The sequence below is a fragment of the Mya arenaria genome, chromosome 3 (assembly GCF_026914265.1).
Source record: "Mya arenaria isolate MELC-2E11 chromosome 3, ASM2691426v1".
In the NCBI taxonomy this organism is placed as follows: domain Eukaryota; kingdom Metazoa; phylum Mollusca; class Bivalvia; order Myida; family Myidae; genus Mya; species Mya arenaria.
The window spans coordinates 28,268,227-28,291,818 of NC_069124.1; the positions used below are offsets into that span (position 1 = coordinate 28,268,227).

Sequence of the window (23,592 nt, forward strand, 5' to 3'; positions counted from 1 at the left end):
ACAGGATGTATTGTTAGACCCTTGATGACCTCAAGCAGGATGTGTTTGTTTGAAATTGATCATTGTGACCTTACAAAGGATGTATTGTTAGACCCTTGATGACCTCAAGCAGGATGTGATTGTTTGATCTTGATCATTGTGACTTTACACATGATGCATTGTTAGACCCTTGATGACCTCAAGCAGGATGTGTTTGTTTGACCTTGATCATTGTGAGCTTACACAGGATGGATTGTTAGACCTTGATGACCTCAAGCAGGATGTGTTTGTTTGACCTTGATCATTGTGAGCTTACACATGATGTATTGTTAGACCCTTGATGACCTCAAGCAGGATGTGTTTGTTTGACCTTGATCATTGTGACCTTACACAGGATGTATTGTTAGACTCTTGATGACCTCAAGCAGGATGTTTTTGTTTGACCTTGATCATTGTGACTTTACACAGGATGTATTGTTAGACCCTTGATGACCTCAAGCAGGATGTGTTTGTTTGACCTTGATCATTGTGACTTTACACAGGATGTATTGTTAGACCCTTGATGACCTCAAGCAGGATGTATTTGTTTGACCTTGATCATTATGACCTTACACAGGATGTATTGTAAGACCCTTGATGACCTCAAGCAGGATGTGTTTGTTTGACCTTGATCATTGTTACCTCAAACATTATATGTTTGTTCACCCCTTGATCATTGTGACCTCTAACAGGAGGTCTTTGTTCGGCCTTGAACCTTGTGACTTCAACTGGGCCCTCAGTTTTATTTTAGGCCACTCATTTTGTCCTTGTAGTTTCTAAAATGTTTTATAAACCATTGAATAAACAACTACAAGCAATAAATTTTCCTTTTATTTTCACTTGAATATTATGCATAAATAACAATCCTCCGTGTAACAAAATAATAGTGTTGCTTCAATACTCAGCTGGATTAACACAGACAAAAATTAAACAAGAGAAAATCTATTTCCATAAAAAAATATATCACAAGGATTATTTGCTTAGCCTTAAATAACAAAATCAAATATTTGTAAGCAAGCTTCAAAGCTTTAGGTACATGAACTAATTTATTTCACAAATCACACTCACTTATTTGATATCTGACATATGAAAATGACTTTATACTTGTTTGGGTTTCATCACAGTATGATTGAATTCTAGAGATACACTTTTATTGGATGAATTTTAGACTTCAAAGTTGAACAAAATCCTGGTTGATGATTTCTGTTTATCATTCTAGTATGTACAGTCATGGTGATACATGTACAGTCAACATAAACTTGTGAAATAAAGTACAGGGGTTCTAACAGCAGATAATCTTGAGACTGGAATCTATTTGAAAATGAGGGATTCATGCCAAAAACAGGGTCAAGTGGCTTCGAACCTTTTTGAAATTATTTCAAGTCATTTACATTCGTTTCAAGGTACTTCCCACAATTTTCAAAGTGACACTCTTATTTGAAATCAATACATACACATGTTTAACAAACATAAGTTTTGAGTGATAAACCTTGAACTACTAACTAAATAATCCATTAATGGCAAATATGAATAAATGATAACAAAATTGTAACAGTGTATTTAGTAGCTGAAAACGCAAAAAAAAAATTAAATGATTGGTGAGTGCTTAAAGATTAACAGTGATCAATTATTGTCTCATAAGATAGAAATACCATATTTTCTGCACCTTTCTTTCAAATTAAACTTCTTATCCTTCATACGAAAGATTATTTTCGACATTAATTCATCCGTTTTGGTATATTAAAACAATTGTATTAATTGTGGTTCATCATGACTGGGAGTAATAGTGCATCTTTAATGCAAATGTCTGAGCAAAAGCAATGTTTAAAATTGTGCAATTGTCTGAAGTTAAAAGCTTTCAATCCTTATTTCAGGAATAAAAAAAAATCCTGTTGTTTAGAGTCCCCTGAAAGTGTGCAAACAAAATTATTTATGTCCTTGTAAGTACAGTGAATATTCTTAGAATTGAGTTACTGGTACTTACTTTTATGATCAAACAACCAAAGTTTACGAACTTAATGAATCCCCTTAAACCTCAAAGTAATCAATGTATCATCAAAGAACATCAGTGGATAGGTCTAATCCTGTTTTTAATTGCAGACAATTCCTTGTCCTGGTGACTTTAATATACACATACTTAATAATCTGTTATGGAATCTGAATAACATTATACATGTATATCATATAATTTCTATATATAAATAAAAAAGTGACACACAGAAATGGATCTCATAGTAAATGTGACAAAGGCAAACTATATGACCTCATAGTTTTTTGTTACTTAAAATAGAACTTGAGTTCCAATGATGTGATGAGTTTATAAGGTCAAGGGTATCTCTTTGCATATTGTTTAATATTTATAATATTATTTATATTTGATATGATGGCAAATGGTGATAATTCAAACATGCACTATAAAACTCATTTCTGCTTGGCATAGTTCATGCTCTTATATAAATATCAATATTCAGAACAAACAATATTTCTTTTAACAAAAAAATAATATTATTGTATCACAGAGTGAAATAAATGCCTTTTCAACGCATCTTTGTAGAAATAATGGCCTTAAATGGTATAGAAAAAAATCATGACATTATATCACTTCCTCTTTTAGGACATTTTTCACTAAAGATGCGACACCAAAATGTCCTCTAGCAACGCTCGTATGTCAGTCGGAAAAGGGTATTACTCAAGAAAATGATCTGGAGTTTTGCAACATGCATCTCATTTGGACTCATCACTATGAACATGTATACCAAGTTTCAATTACAGTAACTAGTAATATATTTCATTGTTTTGGTTAATTATGTCTAACATTACAGCGATAAGCCAGACTCTGGCAGCAATTAACAACTCACACCATGGTAACGACAATACCTTGATCATGTGTAGATCGCCAATGTGAACATGTGTACGAAGTTTCATGAAACTCGTACAAAATTTATTTTCTTGTTTATTATGTCCAACATTACAGTTTCAAGCCAGACCCCAGCAGCATTGTAGTCCACACCACCTCGATTGTTCACACCATACTCATGTTGTTGACTCTTCATTTAGAATGAGTTAAAACTTTTACAGTACATTAACACAAATTGTTTTTTGGTCGCCACCAGAAGGCAGACCCCCCTCAAACATACTCCCCCTTCAAGAACATTAAACTAAATCTACTGGCCACAATCAAGCATCCCCTAACATTGAGACAAACATATGTGTGGTTTGAAAACTGCATCATTTAACAATATGTGGTATTCCGAATCATGTCAGTCATCTGCATCATTAAACAATACGTGACAATCCCAATCATGTAATAAATATTATATGTGGTAATCTGCATCATGTAACAAATATTATATGAGGTAACTTGCATCAAGTAACAAATAGTATATGTGGTAATCTGCATCATGTAACCATTATTATATATGTTGAAATTTACATCATGTAACAATTATTATATGTGGTAATCTGCATCATGTAACAATTATTATATGTGGTAATCTTCATCATGTAACTATTATTATATATGTTGAAATTTACATCATGTAACACTCATTATATGTGGTTATCTGCATCATGTAACTATTTTTAGGGGTAATTTGCAGCATGTAACAAATATTATATGTGGAAATCTGCATCATGTTATAAATATTATATGTGGTAATCTGCATCATGTAACAATTGTTATATGTGGTAATCTGCATCATGTAACAATTATTATATGTGGTAATCTGCATCATGTAACAATTATTATATGTGGTAATCTGCATCATGTAACAATTATTATATGTGGTAATCTGCATCATGTAACAATTATTATATGTGGTAATCTGCATCATATAACAATTATTATATGTGATAATCTGCATCATGTAACAATTATTATATGTGGTCATCTGCATCATGTAACAATTATTATATGTGGTAATCTGCATCATGTAACAATTATTATATGTGGTCATCTGCATCATATAACAATTTTTAGAGACTACAGAAATAAACAAAAAACAAATACAAATCTGAGCAAATCAAATGACAACGTTTAATTACAAAATATGCACCAAACACAACATCAAATCATATAGTTTATTCAAATAACATTATTTTTACTCTGATGGACAGACTATAGGACATTTCTTATTACATACCAAACATTACATTATTTATATACAATATATACTTATAAATATTATAAATATTGAATTGTGCAAAACAAGAGCATAGAAAAACATCATTTAATGATGTTTATTTTTTGCCTTATTTGTATGTATATGGAATTCCATGTATTATAAACCCTGTTAAAAGATGTCTAGAAAATGAACAAGAAGATTAACCTTCAAAAATCATTTAACTTAGCTTATTCTGACTGCTGCTTTTTCTCCTGAACACAAAAGTCTGATCTTAAAAAGAAATCTGGGTCTTGTTTCAATAGTGATTGTCAGACTGAAGACCATCCTTTACTGAAATGGCCCCCAGTGCCAGTATTAAGTCTTAAGTAATTTCCTAACTTAAGTTATTTTATTGTGTTAAGTGTCTCCATTATCATATGATATAATGACTTCATATTATCTGAAATACCTCATTTTCAATAATTGTATCAAAAATACATACTTCTATGATAAAATACATCCATGATAAAAACACATGTATTCTTCCCTTTAATTTTGAGTATGAACATTTTAGGAAAATTACTTAAAGTTAAGAGACGCCTTAAAGTGGCACTCTTATTCAAAATCAATAGATATCCATGAATAACAAATATCAATTTTGACTTATAAACCTTTAACTACTTACTAAATAATGCATATATGGAAAATAATAACTTATGATAACAAGATTATAACCGTAAATTGAACAGCGGCAATCGCTAAAATATTAAATGATTGGTGAATGCTAAACGATTTAGTGTGGTCACCTTAAATCTCATAAGGTAAAAATACCGTGTTTTTTGCTCATTTCTTTCAAATTAAACTCAGTTTCCTTCATAAGAACCATTATTTTTGACATTTATTCATCCTTTTTTGAATTTTAAAACAATATTATAAATTGTGGTCAAACTTATTTGGGAGTAAGAGTGCATCTTTAAGCCGACCAACAGTTTAATGAACTTCTGAGAAATACTAGAAAAAAAAACCTTCTGGCTTCTCATCTGGCGCTATTAGTATTTTCTGACGATCCTTTATAAAGAATTTCTGTAAATTTCATTGCTAGACTAATTAAATAATATTTATTAACTATTTCACAGACATTTCAAAACATAGTTATAAACATAAAAATTGTTGTGTTCGAGGCTAAAAATAAATAATGTCAGCTTGACTCAGTATACAATGTCAAAAAAACACATCTTAAGCGAAACTTTTACACAACCTTATCTTCTTGGGGCCTTGTTAACTAACAATATCACATTTTTTCGAATCTAATTTTTCTAATTTGTTAAATTAATAGCTATTAATTAATGGCAAAAGCTAATATCTATTTTGATGCAAAATTAATTTGATTTTAAAAGGAAAACTTTCAATTCAATTTGTGACACCCACTTAAAGGGACTAGGCACAAGATGATACAATTGCAAGAAAAAAAGAAAATTGTCAAAAACTGTACAACGCATTGAATCTTACTCACTGATGTATCACATCGCTTACGACACATGTATCTTTCGCAGTTTTTGCGTATTTTTCCATTTCGAAATTTATTGGGGTTGTTTACCACCCAAATCCCAGTTAATTTAAAAATAGCATCAGAATATGTATCTGTTCTAATAACGTGACTTCAGCATGCTAATTGTACACACTTTAAACTTGGAAACCATTATGTGCTAATTTTAAACAGGTCATCTCAGTTGAGACAGCGACAAAATATTCTTCTAATGATGTAAAATGATGTTTTATCAGCAACTTACTAGGTTGAATTGATAAATCTAGACCTGTCTTGTGGAAATAATGTATTTGCCGATTTGAGACAATCCGGCCCCAATATCACGAAAATACTTAAGTCAAATCTTAAACTCAATCTCAACTCATTATACCATATGACATCAAAATGAATTGAAAAAATATATATGTTTTTTTACACATTTTTAAACCACATTCAATCACTGAACATATTGATTAAAACCTTTGGTCTAGATACCAAGAGAAATATGTTCTACAGCCAAAACTGTACTTGAGTACAATTTACTCTATGAAAAAATATGTTTTCAAAAAGTATAAAAAACATGCACGATTTTGAATAATGCTATGCTTTAATGTAGTAAAATGAGTTGAGATTGAGATTTGTCGTAAGTATTTTCGTGATATTGGGGCCAGGTGTCTAGCCCCTTTAATATTCTATTGAAATTCTTGATCATATGATATTTTCTCGTTGATAACATAGCCCTATTACAGGGATTCCTCTCCGTCAAAGTTGTAGAATGCTCTTAGTTTTGAAACTTCAGCAAATTACTCAGGAATTATGTGTCTACTGTACCATTGTACTTGTAGCTTTTTTTAAGTCATAAATGACGTTGTCATCATGAAAAAACTTCAAGATAATATATCTTATAATAATGTTATGTCATGAATTATTAACATTGAAATTGTGAGCCCTATATCACTTTGACCACTGCATTCTTCACGTAGAATAACTCTCCCAACCCCCTCGTCCTTCAATATATTATGTAGTTCTAGAACACAAATCGACTCCCCGATGTGTCGAGGTCCCCCAGTCCGCCCCCACCCCCACACGGCCCAGTCCCACCACGATCATCGTCATCTTTCCAGTTGTACCACTGGAAGTCATTGGGGCGCTTTCTGCTAGCTTTGCGTTCTGCCGAGCTTTCCTGTTCCTGCAAAATAGGGAGAGAAAAAACTCTACACCATTGTCGACAGAGGTTTTTTTTGATGATATTTTTCGATTGAGCAACAGGCCATAATTGATTATTATCAAACATAAAAGAGTTATGTGCCTTGCTAGGCCTGAAAAAATATATGAGTTGACGGCAACAGTCTCAAAAATGCTAGGTAGAGCAGAGACAAAGTGTTGTTGTTGGTTTTTTTTGTCAAGATAAAATTGCAAAGCCAGACATGAATTCTTACCATGACATTTCGGTATATTGCGAACAAAATAATTAATACTAATATATATATAATATATATAATTTCTACTTTTGAGGGTGTTTTAAGGTTCGTCCACTGCCATACATCCAATACACAATCCCTGCATCAGACTTTCCGTTGACATTGTGTCAGCCTTGTATTCTAAGTCATTTTGATGACCTGAATTAAAATTGTGATTATGAAGGGCTCGTTTGCTCTGCTCACTCTGCCCATTCTTAATCATTAAGATTTTAATTCATGTTATCTAACTATTATTTAATATTATTTAGCTGACTCAGGCATGACAAACGACACCAAAGCAATTACATATCTCATCTCTTTTTTCTTCCCGAAACAGACAAGCTTACGCAATGGCTCAGATGTTATTGCCTAGGTAAAAAATCTGCTAATATTAGACCATTTTTACACATCAAAGATACTTTAAAGTACAGACAATGATATTCAACCCTGGCTTTTAGATTTGCAATATCAGACGAGTTTATTAGATGAGTTTAGTGCGGCTCACATATTTCACATTATAGGTTTAACCATTTTTACTCTACCATCGTATTTTAATTGACACCATGCCATTATTCTGTGGCCCTTTCTAACTTAACCTAATACTGGCTAAGAACTCTCAATCAAATGTGTATGAAATAAGGAAGCTATCTTTCACAATCTCGTTAAATAAATTTGTGTGGGCTTTAAATCTAACAACTTTTCCCAGAAAGATTATCCGTAAAGTACTTGTAGTTTTTTGTATTCTATTTTGGATATTTTCTTGTTTTAAATAAATGACTTTTCATGCATCGAAAGTTAATTTTCTTGGTCCAACAAGGGGCATCAGTTGACATATAAATAAGCCAGAGTTACTTCTTAATGCACATATATGCATATTTTACCAGGTAACATATGTTTCAAGTTATGAAAGTAAAATATAACTAGTGATATTCCGATGATCGATTATAATCGAAAATCGATTTGCTGGGCCTGAAATCGGCGACAATCGATTGTATTTGGTTATAATCGATCATCGAGAAAAAAACAACAAAAAAAAACATACAAAAAAACAATTATTAGTAAGTGTTCAAATGTTATTTTTAACAAAATGGCTGATTAAAGCCACAAAAAGCAAGTAAATTAACTATTTTTTATACAACAACACTTAATAACTTTAATCATAGACCTAACATATATGCATAATAGATTTAGAGTTTAATACTGTACATGAATATATATATAAAACTACAATTCAGGTACTATCTAGTATTTTAAAAAAACGATAGTACTATCGATAATCGCTTACTTAAGTGGAACTGATTATCGATAGTAAAATTGGAACAGATTCCCAACACTAGTTATAATCTTAAACAGTTTTTGAGTATTTTATGGCCATAATTCAAGATTTTGCATGTTGACACAAACAAAAAGGGTAATGTTGTTAACAGAGAAGTTAATTTTTCTGATTTAAGTACTTGATTAAATTCTTGGCCCTGATTTCTCGAAACTCCTTAAGCTAAAATTTGCACTCTCACAGATTTACCATTTTGACAACCTCTTTATTTCTTGTCTTGGAATGAGCCAATTTTTGCATTAATATCTGCCTACCAGTGATATAAGACTGCTGATAAAAGATCAGATCTCAGATTTTCATATTTCCATTAAAAAAATTAATGTTTTATGGCTAAAAGCGCTACTAACATTTTAAGAAAATTTTATTAAACATCAATTTTTAAACTTAAGTATAAAAATCTGTGATCTTATTTTTTGTCAGTAATTTGTCTTATATCACTGACGTTTCCATGCATTTTCGCATAAATTGGCTCGCTCCAAGTCAAAACAAGAGCTGTCACAGTATGTGACGAATGCCCCCGAATGTGACATTAACCTACGAACAAGGTCAGTACATAAAAAGTTGATCTTGCCTTTACGTGTCAAATACATATGGCAAGTTAATTTAAATTGCCTCTGAACATAAAAAAATACCACCCATACTTGACAACCTACACTGTTATGTCCTTATATTCAGAATTCCCTTGTGAATAAACACTTAGTGTATCTTTCACCTTAGAGGTAGGGACATGGGTCTTGCACACGACACGTCGTCTTGGTATGTGGAACACATGTAGCAAGTGATTTTAAAATCTGTCCATACAAGGGAAAGTAACAGCCCTGATACGACAACCTAAACTCTATGTCCTTATATGCAGCACTCCATTGTGAATAAACACTAAGTGTGACCTTGACCTTTGAGGTAGGGACACGGGTCTTGCACGCGACACGTCGTCTTGGTATGTGGAACACATGTGGCAAGTTATTTTAAAATCTGTCCATACAAGGCCTAAAAAAAAAAATACATTTGGTTCGGGTTACTCGACCCTACCTACGGAATATGCAACGACCCTAACGTTTTTATAGTCAGTTTGAAAAAAAAAATTGAAAAACTAAAAAAAAAAAAAAAAAAAATTTCTTTTTTCTTTTTTTCTTTCTTTTTTTTTTGCTTTTCAATATGTAGTTTAAAACCTTAATTGCTTATATAGAAGATAACTTTAACACCATTCTCCAATGATGAAAATGACATTCTTATATCAAGCCTAATAAAAAAAAAAAATAAAAAAAAATAAAAAGCCTACCTACCCTACCTATTTTTGAAAAGGATGTAACCCTAACCAAACAATTTTTTTTTTAGGCCCAAGGGAAAGTTACAGCCCGGACACGACAACCTATACTCTATGTCCTTATATGCAGCACTCCATTGTGAATAAACACTATGTGTGACCTTGACCTTTGAGGCAGGGACACGGGTCTTGCACACAACACATCATCTTGGTATGTGGAACACATGTGGCAAGTTATTTTAAAATCTGTCCATACAAGAGAAAGTTACAGCCCGGACACAACAACCTATACTCTATGTCCTTATATGCAGCACTCCATTGTGAATAAACACTAAGTGTGACCTTGACCTTTGAGGTAGGGACACGGGTCTTGCACGCGACACGTCGTCTTGGTATGTGGAACACATATGGCAAGTTATTGTAAAATCTGTCCATACAAGAGAAAGTTACAGCCCGGACACAACAACCTATACTCTATATCCTTATATGCAGCACTCATTTGCGAATAAACACTAAGTGTGACCTTGACCTTTGAGGTAGGGACACAGGTCTTGCACGCGACACGTCGTCTTGGTATGTGGAACACATGTGGCAAGTTATTTTATAATCTGTCCATACAAGAGAAAGTTACAGCCCGGACACGACAACCTATACTCTATGTCCTTATATGCAGCACTCCATTGTGAATAAACACTAAGTTTGACCTTGACCTTTGAGGTAGGGACACGGGTCTTGCACGCGACACGTCATCTTGGTATGTGGAACACATGTGGCAAGTTATTTTAAAATCTGTCCATACAAGGGGAAGTTACAGCCCGGACACGACAACCTATACTCTATGTCCTTATATACAGCACTCCATTGTAAATAAACACTAAGTGTGACCTTGACTTTGAGGTAGGGACACGGGTCTTGCACGCGACACGTCGTCTTGGTATGTGGAACACATGTGGCAAGTTATTTTAAAATCTGTCCATACAAGAGAAAGTTACAGCCCGGACACGACAACCTATACTCTATGTCCTTATATGCAGCACTCCATTGTGAATAAACACTAAGTGTGACCTTGACCTTTGAGGTAGGGACACGAGTCTTGCACGCCACACGTTGTATTGGTATGTGAAACACATGTGGCAAGTTATTTTAAAATCTGTCCATACAAGGGAAAGTTATATAGCCGGACGGCCGGCCGGACGGATGGACGGACGGTGCGATTTTAATATGCCCACCTTCGGGGGCATAATAATATGCCCACCTTCGGGGGCATAAAAAATAAAATTGTCAAAACGTTCAATCTGAGAGAGTGCAGTTTTAACAGACTTAAGTAGATTATTTCATTTAGCAAAACTTACTTAAACATAAGTTTGATCGATAAAACATATTTTTTTGTGATTATCAGACAGATAACTCCAATCAACAGTCAAAAATCTTCAAAAAATGTAACTTTTTCACAAACTATCAAAGAACAGAAAAAGTGAGTTTAACTTAATCGTGTTATAATGGACAAAACAAAATCAAATATAAATGACAAGTTAAACACAAATGGCAAACTAATACACTTAAAATATTGAAATTGAATCAATACCTGCAAGTACAGTTTGTTGTCCTTCACAACTGCCGCCCTCAGATCATGTCTAAGTGGGGTCTCGCCCCGACTGGGCTCGATGGATTGGTCCAGCCCCTTTGTTGGGGATCCTTGCATTCCAACCGAGCCCACAGCCCCTGGATTGACTTTCCGGTAGATCAGAACGTACGCTGTGTCCTTTGTAAATCTTTGACTCACATTGCAGAATGAGCTGTAACTTGCATATGAGACACGACTGTCATTAAACAAATACCACTTGTCTTGGAGAAAGTCAACTTGATCTTCGTTGGGGCCATTTGTGTTACTCTGGTTTTCCCCAGTTGGCTCTAAACCAGTCACTTGCGAGTGTCTTGCGTAGCAGTAGTAGTGGCCACAGTCTGACGACGTACCGGAGTGAATGACCACAGAACACAATGAATACATGTCCGCATTGTCGATGTCCGAATTTACCACACTAGTGTCTAAGTGACTAGCTATCACCGACCGAAGAGGGTCTCCCCATTTTGAAGATGAGGATTGACCGTTGCTTTCACTTTCTACCGGAACTAACAATGTCTTCGGATATTTCACTTCTCTGAACACTTTTGACCTTGACTGTAATCTTGTATCGTATGAAAACCTCAGTAAAGTCAAAATCAAATACTCGGGTGTTTCAATGATTTTAATCTTTCTTTCTCCCTCCTGAAGACCGCCGCAGTTATCACAGTAATATTTATTATCACCAGTCAATTTCTCTGCTTTTAGGTAATGTTTCAAGAGGTCATTTAAATGGAGACAATTTCTATCCTCTGAGGCGCCAACGTTTTCCGTCACAATCGGATAAGGCTGAGAGGACTGACAACCCTTACTACTACCCCCCGCCATTGACTGTTGACCTGGGGTCACGTTGTACTCGGGAAATGCCAATGGCAAATCAATAAACGACTCCTCTTTTACCGACTCTGTTCCACAATTCAAGCACTTGAGGGTCGTACAAATTTTACCACCAAAATTTCCTTGTATCAGAGTCTTTTGTTTCTTCTCCGACCCAGTTGTGTCCCGTTTATGTTTACCTGGGGAAGGTGGTGAATCTATGCTCTTCTTCAGGTGGCTGGATTCCTGCTCATTGAGTTGATCCAGCAGGTATTTTAGAAACTCTGAACAGTCTTGCTGGAAACCAGGCATAAACCATGGTGGCCGAGAGGTCGCAAGGAAGTTGACAGGCGCGTACGCTGGACGCTGAAAATATAATATTATGTGTGCGAAAACAGGAAGCTACATAAAGCCTATCGTGAGGGAAATAATGGGATAAGTATAAAAGTAAGTGTCTAGGGGCATAGTTCAAAAATGTTTTGAGCACATATGAACCTTGTTGGTATTAACAGTTGCAACAGATAATCATACACGCAATTTATTATATGCTTTCTGATTTTTATCAGTGAAATAAAAATGATATTTTACTGTTTCAAACAGTGCAATAACATTTTGACATTTTTCACTGTATTGAAATTTTAGCCTGCTCCCAATACCAAATCAAACGTCAGCAATCAAAAAGCATCTACGATGGCCACTTGTGTAAGATAGGTTCATCCCAACCCTGGTCCAGGGTCTTCATCCTCAGTTGGGATAAACTTATCTTACTCAGGCAGCCATGGAAGATACTTATAATGTCACGCAGAAGACATGAAAATAGTTGTGTAACAAAATAGATATCATTAAAGTCTTTTTTAAATGCCAGACAGGCAACAAACACAATAATTGTAAACGCCACTTTAAGAGACTATGAAGAAACTAATAACATCAGCTTCTGAAAATCTGCACATAAATAACGAAATGAAAGTTCATGAACACAGTGTTCAAATTTCAAATGATTTTATTTTATAAGATTATTGTCAGTTTTACCAGTTAGTGACTTCTAACATTTATAAAAGTCCGATCTTTCAATTATTTTCCCTAATTAAACAGTTTTTGAAATGTCTTTCCTTGAATTTGTTAAAAAAAACAACATTAAAACTATTTAAGCATGATTAAACAGGTTATACAAATTTCCTACCAACGACAAATCTGTGACTTTTATGTCCTAATAATACGAGGGTTGTCCGGAAAGTTTTGAGACTGTGTCTACATTTCAAAATGTTTTTAATATAAATCAACAAACAATAAACAGCTGTGTATATAGACTATTCACGAGTTTCCTTTTGAAAAATAAAAATAAATAATCTCAAATTAATTGGCTTGTAACCTGTACTTTTTGTAATGTTTGTTGTATACGTTCACTTCGTAGTATATTGTTGAAACTTTCAGGATTTGTTTATATGAGATACGATTGACAGCTGATAAAATTTTAATTGCATCCTATGAGTGGTAAGTTTTTTATGAATGCAGTCTCAAAACTTTCCAGACAACCCTCGTATTGTGACAAAATTTAATTTTGCAATTTAATGCAGACAAGAAAAATTTATGGTGACAGATTTTATGATTTAATTTAGTTAATACAGTAATATTACAGAACAGGTTTTTTGGCCATAAGGCCTACAAAAAAATACATTTGGTGCGGGTAACCCGACCCTACCTACGGAATAGGCGCCGACCCTACCGTTTTTATAGTCAATTTGAAAAAAATAATGTAAAACTAAAAAAAAAAAAATTGCTTTTCAATATGTAGTTTCAAACCTTGAATGCTTATACAGAAGATAACTTTAACACTATTCTCCAATGATGAAAATTACATTCTTATATAAAGCCTTATAATAAAAAAAATAATATAAAAAAAACCCTACTACCCTACCTATTTTTGAAAAGGATGTTACCCTAACCAAACAATTTTTTTAGGCCTAACCATTATTCATTTGTATAAATTCTGATGAATATAAGTTTTAAATTAATTCATTTTAGCAAGCTAGTAAAACCAGACAGCCATTTACTGATATGAATCATGTGACACTCAAGTCTGGGTTACAGTCTGGCCCCAAGTTTCTCTAAAGTTCTTAAGAGTTACAAACTAAGTTGGCTTATTTCATTAAAGTGACACTATTATTCATAATCAATACATACACATGTATAACAAACATTAATTCTGAGTGATAAACCTTTAACTACTTCCAAAATAATGCATTTATTGGAAACATTACTTACTGATAACAAGATTGTAACTGTGTTTTTAATAGCTGAAAACACAAAAATATTAAATGATTGGTGAATGCTAAAAGATTAAGTGATAGTGCGGTCTACCAACTTCTCTTCAGATTGAACTATCATGTTTTCTGCACCTTTCTTTCAAATTAAACTCAGTATTCTTCATACAAATCATTGTTTTTGACATTTATTCATCCTTTTTGGTATATTAAAGCAATTATATTAATTGTGGTAAATCTTATGGGAGTAAGAGTGCATCATTAAGTCAAATTTCTTACTTAATCTTAATTTTTCGAAATAAAAATCAGTTTGTCATGATCATCATAAAATAATTTCCTTTTAAAGTAGATTTAATATTTAAGAATGTAAATATTACATTTATACTCGATCAATTAAGCCAGTCATTTCATCCAGCCATGTGTAATAATGCTAAATGTTGATACTTGGTGACATTTTATTATTTTCATAACAGCTGCACAGATTGACAGTTCTTTTAGCCATTAAATATCAATTTTCAAACGTTAATATGAAAACTGTGATCTGATATTTTGTCAGCAATCTTGCCCCAATTTCTCGAAACTTCTTAAGCTTTACAGGCTTAAGTCGCTTATTTCAATTAGCCAAAATACATACTAATAATAAATTTTGCTAAATGAAAAATGGTTTCTTCTAATTAGCATACAGATTTTTCTTATATAATTTCAAAAAACTCTTAAAGAAGTAAATATAACGCATATTATAGAACAACAAAAATAGTGAGATTAGCTTAATCCTGTTATAAAGGACTTAAGAAGTTTCGAGAAATTGTGGCCTTGTATCAGAGGTTTCCTGGCGCATTCTAAGATAAAAATATAAAAAAAAGTTGTCAAAACAATCAATTTGCTAGAGTGTAGCTTGAATGGGTATTGCCTACTTATTACTAATAACTAAAATAAATTACAAAAAAATACATTAATATTATCTTATTTTACTTAAAATTGCCAAGCACATCATGCGTAACGATTTGCGGGCTCGTTACGATTTTAATCTAAATTCAATGACTGAAAGCTATGACTCAATTTTACCACACATCTATATTTCTCATTTGATCGAGGGTCATAAATAAACAATATTTTAAATAATGCCTTGTTAATGAAGCCATCAAGTCACTGGTAATATGTGACCTTTGTTTAATGATTTTCTTCCATGTTTTTATTTTAAAATATGTAGCCAAAGATCAAAATATCTGTTCGAAGCTTACAATACAGTGCAATGACAACACTTTTAAACTTTTTCGTCAAAAAAAGATAAAGTTTATAAAATGGATAAATACTAGTATTGTATGTAAAAATAAATAGATGGTAAACAATAGCAAGCTTGGTGTAACATGACATTAAAGTGTTTGAAGTACAATTATGTAAATTTGAAAGTCTGGTGATCCGATATTATTTTGGTATAATTTGAGCGTACTGATAGAATATTGTAAAACATTACCAAAACAAATCTTTACAAACAAGCCCTTTTGACAGGAACTGTCATAACTTTATTTATAATGATTTTTCGATCATTTCTTTTATATTTTAGTAGAAACACAGCGAAAGAATATAAGTATCTTCCATGGCTGCTCATGTAAGATAGGTTCATTCCAACTCGAGCGTAGGGTGTTTTGCGAAAGAGGTTTATCGAGTTTCAACGGAATACCCTGCACGAGGGTTGATATGAAAATATCTTACATAAGTGGCAATGGTAAATGCTTTTTCTCCCAACTCTGTTAAATAATATTAAGTCAAAACATTGTACTTTTCGCTGGATCTCTTTTTTTTGCGCAGAGAAAATAATTTGCGTATAGATGATTGGCAATATTGCTCCACAAGAAAGTGGTTAATTCCACAAATAAAATGTCAATTTGCTATGGCCTATAATAAAGACAAAAAAAGAGTAGCAATAATAGATCTCCCTTGAATATAACATGATCTTGTTTAATTGTTTTAGTTAAATGTTGTATCATCTTGACCGTCCCTGACATTTACCTACGACTGTTTAGAAATTGACTGAAATGATCAAAAAGATTCTCATAATATCGTTATTAGCTTAAAAGATGTCTGGGAATAAAGATTTTATGTGTCTAGACCTGGACGTGAATACAAAAATTCTTTTTAATGGATATTGACTTTTCACATGAAAAGTACAAAGTACAAAGTACAAAGTAAACACATTTAAGGAGAGGTATTTCTTGTACAAAAAGGTTATCCAGATAATGTTGTGAAATTGATGTAAACAGGATCACCCATCCATCAATTAAATTGAAATTTCACCAAAGTTCTATGTTATTAAACATCTAAATGATAGTCATCATTACTTACACCCACTTATTTAGTTGTTAAAAGAACACATTATGAATGCAAACCATGCGCGTATCTAATAAGCAGCATGCATATATTGAAATAGTGTTGTAACTTATCCGCACAATACTTATTGCATGGTTCTGCCTACTGTTCCAATATGAGAATTAATGCATGAATGGTTTGCCCAGTGGTTAGCGTACTAGTTTCTCACCTAGAAGACCCCATTTTACCACATAGCATAAAAAGTTATAAAAAATCATATATGTTTTTAACTCTGAACCATAGTATGCTTTTATGCGGTAAAATAAGTTGAGATTGAGATTTGACTTGATATTTTTGTGATATTGGAGCCAGAGCTATAAGCCTAAATGCTTCACATAACGTTTTGACAACGGCTCAATTTTTGCAGCGAATGCCTACAAAGTTGTAAAACATAAAAATTAGGTCAATGTAGCTCCTCAAATTAACACTTCTTCTGCTTGTTTAATATGTCAGTACGGAAATTTGCGAATTTTTTTGGTATCATTTTACTTCTGACACTATTTAAATCCAAGTTGTGGTTTTCTTACATTTATATGAATATATAATAACCGGTATATAAAAAAAATGTTGCATTATTTCGTTTTAGTGTCGTATGAATCAGACACAGGAAATGTAAGAAAATATGTTTCAAGGCATTATGTAGATAATCCTATCCTTGACATAAATTTCACAAAAATTGCAACGTTGCAAGCTGATCACCCAACATTTGTTTTGATTTCATAATTATGTTTTATTGCATTACAGGTATGCAAATGATATCCATAATGTCATTCGAAACACATGTACTTAATTTCATATGAATACCTTTAAATGCATGAGAGATATGGCAAAATATTTAAGGTTTGTGAGACAACTTCATCCAAGCTGGCAAGTTGATACCAAGGTTATGACACCTACACTACTTATTTCTTAAAAAATGAGTAGATTTTAAAGTGTTTAAGTGGTATAGGGGAAAAAAACTCCCTATCAACTCCTAATGAACTCCCAATCAACTCCCAATTTGTGACATTTGTACCTGTGACAGGGACAGGAAGGCAAACACGTGCTGTAGTTTGACAACCAGGCTCTGTTCTGGTGTTGGCATGTGTTGTAACAGCGCCCCTCGGAAACTGGAAAGATTTATGATTACTTAGCAATGGTGGGAGATACTACAGCTTAAAGTCTGGTAGATGATATAATATATATATAATATTTTATATTAAAAGTCTAAAAAGTGTAAACAAAAAAATCTGTTACCTTCCATGAAAATGACAAAATGAATAATTTTCTTAATACTTTTTGTTTACTTTTTATTTTTACAATCCCTTATATAATAGCATATAAATATTTACTATCCATAATTTAACTTGCTTTCAATGTTTGATATAGACGAAAGTTATGCATGTTCGTAACAGCAAATAAAATAAAAAAAACACAATGTCAAATACTACTTTCTTCGTTAATAAATGGCTTTAATATATAAAACACTCATCATTTCTACCTATCACACATGTACAAGGCCTGTATGATGCTATTCATATAGCATGTGTTGCCAAGATTGAAAAGTCCCGTTTTGCCCATCTCTGCCTTGGGCTGGTACGATCGAGGCTGGTGGGCGGAGCTGTCGCGATGGGCCGTCCATTTTGACTCTAGTAGTCGGAACTTGATTACATCTGGTGATGGCTTTGGGAAATCCTACAAAAAAGGATGCTTTTAAAACAATATGTCCCCCTGAGCACAGCATTGTCAGAAACATTTGCTAAACTGCATCAAGTAGTTTATAGGGGTCATAATAGCAGTCAGCTGGTCAAGTAAAACTAACAAAGTTCGATGGTCCAAGGTCAAGCTGTTCTGAAGTTATTGTGGGGACATTGTTTTTTACAACACTGACTTTGACCATGAGCTTGATCTTTGACCTACTGACCTCGACAATAATAAGGATCATCAACCAGTCACGGGCAAACTTCAACTGATGTTTCTTGGTCTAGGTCACACTATTCTCAAGTTATTATGCAAAATAAGCTTTCACAAGACTGTGACCATGACCTTGAGGTATGGCCTTGAAACGGAGTCATCTAAAGCAACTATCTTGTTCCTAAGTCAAACTGTTATTGCTCGTACCAAGAAAATAAATACAAGAGATACAAGAACCTTTATTTAAAGTTGGGTGTATGCTTACAAAAAAAATAGCCCAAAGAGCTATTTTCTGACATAATATGTCTATTTACAGACCGACCGACATTCAGACATTGTCAATCCTCAAGTATTTACCCAATCTTCTATGAAGGTTGAATAAAAAGGGAAGAAAATGCATAGAATTACCATTATAAAATTGATGGTTTTATTTAATAGAATTATGAATCATTCATATCCATTATATAACCAGAAAACATTCATTATTCTGTCAAAAACAACCCTGCTATGAATTAAAGTGTACAATAAAGAATGAATAGCTTTTTGAAATCAAGGTCATTTGTATGATCACAGCAAATTATACACTTTAAATTATGCAATGGGGTGAATTTAAATTATTATTTCAGCCCACTACAACAAGTGGTATGAACCATTAAAAGCTCATTCAACCAAACGTAGGGCTCTGGAAATCAAGCATGTTGCGTTGACAGATATTGACATAGATAGACAGGAAGTGAAATAAAATGATATTTTTTCTTCATAAAACAGAGCTTTACACACTCCACCAATATAGGTACCTTAAGAGCTCTATACTGGATCATAGAGCTCTAAAAATGAAGCATGTTGCGTTGACAGATTTTGACATACACTGGGTGTGAAATAACATATTTTTTTCTCCATAAAACAGAGCTTTACACGCTCAACCAATATAGGTACCTTAATGAGCTCTTACACTGGATCATAGAGCTCGGGAAATCCAGCATCTGGTACACAAGCATGTGCAGAAGCTCAGCTAGACAAACATGCAGCAGCTCAGAGTTCTTGACATAGAAAAGCTGTTAAATTACCTCAATTTTCTTTTCTTCTACATGAAATAGACTCCACATACCATAATGAGCTCATATACTGGGTTATAGAAGTCAGGAAATCCCGCGTGCAGGTACAAAAGGATGTGCAGAAGCTCAGCTAGTCTGTCTGAGCAGCTCATGGCACAAAGAGATAATGTCAGTATAAAATACCTCTCCTTTTACCGACAGAAAACAGTCAGAGCTTTTAACGCTTCACTATAATTTTGGTACCTTAATGAGATCATAGTGCTCGAGAAATCCCATGGGCAGGTACATGAGGATGTGCAGAAGCTCAGCTAAATGTGTTTGCAGCTGGTACAGAAAACAGTAATGAGCTTTTAACTATTATTGGTACCTTAATCAGCTCATACACCGGATCATAAAGCTCAGGGAATCCAGCATGCAGGTACATCAGGATGTGTAGAAGCTCGGCCAGCCGTGAGAGCAGCTGGTTGCTCTGGTCTGAACTGTCATTCTGCCACACTGACACAATCTTTGGAACCATTGGCAGAATCTGGAAAATAGGTGAAAGCAATTGTGAAGCATTAATTCTAAGCCACAATTAATGAATAGTTTTGTTGGTGTTATCCAACAGACTTGCATAAAAAAGGTCTCTCCAGTTATCTTATTTTTAATTTATTTTTTCTTTACAGATTTAAGAGGCTAGGAAGCTATAAAATCAAGAAGAACTTACCTACTATTACCCACACCTATAAAAGTGGGTAACATTTAACAAATCATTAATTAATTTTGGCCTAAGCCACATTAAATATTCAAAGATAACTTGTCAAGATGCGTGGGCAGAATATGACACCCCCGGGCTTAATTTAAACCTGTATAAAAGTTGAAAGAAGACGTTAGCTGAGTTACACCAAAAACTTATGTTTACAAGTGAATAATTTCATTAAATTTGAATCAGACGTCCGTACGTGCAGCTCATACTTATTAAATTATAATTAATTTAAAACGCAATATTGGAATACCTATTTAGCATACAAAATTAAGGGTGTACATACGCTCTACTTCTTTCAATGCATTCAACATGAGCATGGTTCAAATTTCACCTTGACTGACAAAAAAGTGAATGTAACGAAGCTTGCAAGAAATTACTTTTAATTATATTTTTTCAAATGAATGTAAACTACGAAAGGTCATGCATACTGTAATTAATTTTTGTTTATTATTTCCGTTTTAAAACTGCATAACTTTGTTTACTGATGCAAAGAACTGTCTTCAGCTGTATAATATTTGTCACAAAAAAACATAAAATTACTTGCATTTGAAAATGTTTTGTTAGCAAAAAATTAAAGTAATGTGCAGGATTCTGGATTGTTTGGCAAAATAAATCAATTTGAAGGAAACGATTACTTGATGCATGATAAGGAATTTAGCATACAAAATTTTGCGTATTCATGTTTCAATTGATCTACTTCTTACTATGCATTCAACGTGGGCATGGTTCAAATTTCACCTTGACTGACAAAAAAGTTGATGTTTAATAATGAAGCTTGTGCGACCATGTAACCGGGTTATTAGTCTTGCGAAAATAATGTATTTATTTTTTCAAATGAATGTAAATTATGAATCGTCATGGTTATATAATGCTTTTTATTAGTGATGAATTTTTGTTTTTTTTCTTTCTATTTTAATATATATTGCATAATTTTGTTTACTGGTGCAACCGACTAGTATTTCAACTGTAAAATATCTGTCCCAAAAAAAACAACAACGCAAATCACTTACATTTGAAAATATTTTGAAATCTCCATCGCTTGGCAACATAAATTAATTTGAAGGAAACAATTACTTCATAGTCATGATAAGGAATTGAGCTTATAGATTTTAGTGCATTTATACTAAATTTGCACTACATCTGTAACCATGCATTGCACCTGGGCATGGTTTGTTAATTTCACTTTGAGGGACAAAAAAAGGCAATGTTATGAAACTTGTAAAAAAATACTTAAAATTTCATTTATTTTTTTCTAAAGGATGTAAACTATGAAACATCATGCATATATTTATACGCAGCTCCTGTTTATTCTTAACTTATCAAATTTATTTTTTCTTTCCATTAATTTTAATACTGCATAACTTTGTTTAATTACTGATGCAACCAACTCACTTCAACTGAAAATATCTGTAAAAAAATGTTAATCACTTCCATTTGAAAATGTTTGTTTGCAAAAAATTCAAGACTTGATGCATGATGATTTTTAAGGTATTCATGTTTCAATGCTCTACCTATTACCTTGCATTCAACATGGGCATGGTTCAAATTTCACATTGACTGACAAAAAAAATGATGTACAATAAAAAAAAAAAAAAGATGAACAATTAAAAAATATTATCAAGCTTGGGCCTAAAAAAAAAAATTGTTTGGTTAGGGTTTCATCCTTTTCAAAAATAGGTAGGGTAGGTAGGTAGGCTTTTTATTATTTTATTTTTTTTATTAGGCTTTGTATAAGAATGCTATTTTCATCATTGGAGAATGGTGTTAAAGTTATCTTCTGTATAAGCATTTAAGATTTTATACTACATATTGAAAAGCAATTAAAAAAAAAGATTTTTTTTTATTTTTATTTTTTTAGTTTTTCATTTTTTTTTCAAACTGACTATAAAAACGGTAGGGTCGGCGGCTATTCCGTAGGTAGGGCCGGGTAACCCGAACCAAATGTTGTTTTTTTTAGGCCTTGCAAGAAAATAATTCCATTTTTTTTCTTTTCAAATGAATGTAAACTATGAAACTCATGGTTATTTAATGATTTTTATAAGTAATCATTTTTGGGTTTTTTCTCTCTATTTTAATATTGCCTAATTCTGTTAACTGTTACAACTTGAACTTACTTAAACTGTAAAATATCTTTCACAAAAAACGTATATCACTTGCATTTGAAAAAAAATTTGTTCACAAAAAATTAAAGTAATGTGCAGAATTCTCGATCGCTTGGCAAAATCAATCAATTTGAAGGAAACAATTACTTAATGCATGAGATAAGGAACTTAGCATCTTATTTTAAGAAGTTTGCAAGAAAATACGTAATTTCATTTTTTTTCAAATGAACGTAAACAATAATGAAACGTCATGCTTACTCCTGCTTTTCATTAGTTATCAATTTTGTTTTTCCTTTCCCTTTTAATCTTGCACAACTTTGTTTACCGATGCGCTCGCCAACTCACTTCAACTGTAAAATATCTGTCACAAAAAAACAACAACGTAAACCACTTGCATTTGAAAGCGTTTTGTTAGCAAAAAATTACAATAAAAAGCAGGATTCTCGATCCATTGCTTGGCAACATAAATAAGTTACTTGATGCATGATAAGGAAATAAATAGCATGGCTCCTTAAAACTGCTGATACCTTTATATATTCACCATAAAATACGTTATATTATACAATGGCTGAAATTGAGAACTTTAAAGAAATCTGACCCAAAAATAATCAGTAGGTCTCTGATAGCTCCATTAACTATACGTTATGTTAATTTTTTCTGCCTGAAGGCCAAATATAACTTCTATACCATTTAAATGGTTTTTAATTGCTGATTATTAAATAAATGACCAAAAGAATGTTACACCTTAAGTTCTTAGTTTTTTGTGTTTTTTTCTCTATATTTTAACTGCAATTGGATGTAAAAATACCTTATTCAAAATCTATTAAGGACTGTGAATAACATTTTGTTCAGATATTTCCTTTTTCTTTACATAAAACCCTTTTAAATATCACATAAATGATAAGGGCTTAATAAGGCATCCAAATTTGTGGATTGGGCTTTTTCAATGTCCACAATTTATGGCTGAATTTCTGACACAGCATGGGATTTTAAACATGTACACTAATATTTAAATTTTCTACAGCGCAA

General features: G+C 32.8%; 1 protein-coding gene across 3 annotated transcripts in view; it reads right to left on the reverse strand.

Annotated features, from left to right (window-relative positions):
- Positions 1-835: 835 nt before the first annotated feature.
- Positions 836-23,592, reverse strand: part of LOC128227650 (ubiquitin carboxyl-terminal hydrolase 38-like) — a 47,620-nt gene continuing 24,863 nt past the window's right edge. For all 3 annotated transcript variants that reach the window (XM_052938387.1, XM_052938388.1, XM_052938386.1), the window contains exons 4-8: positions 20,084-20,242; positions 18,249-18,442; positions 17,784-17,877; positions 11,289-12,506; positions 836-6,835 (exon numbers count right to left, since the gene is read on the reverse strand). In XM_052938387.1, the coding sequence (XP_052794347.1) occupies positions 6,674-6,835; positions 11,289-12,506; positions 17,784-17,877; positions 18,249-18,442; positions 20,084-20,242 (1,827 nt within the window). In that variant the 3' untranslated portion in view covers positions 836-6,673. The remainder of the gene's footprint in view (positions 6,836-11,288; positions 12,507-17,783; positions 17,878-18,248; positions 18,443-20,083; positions 20,243-23,592) is intronic.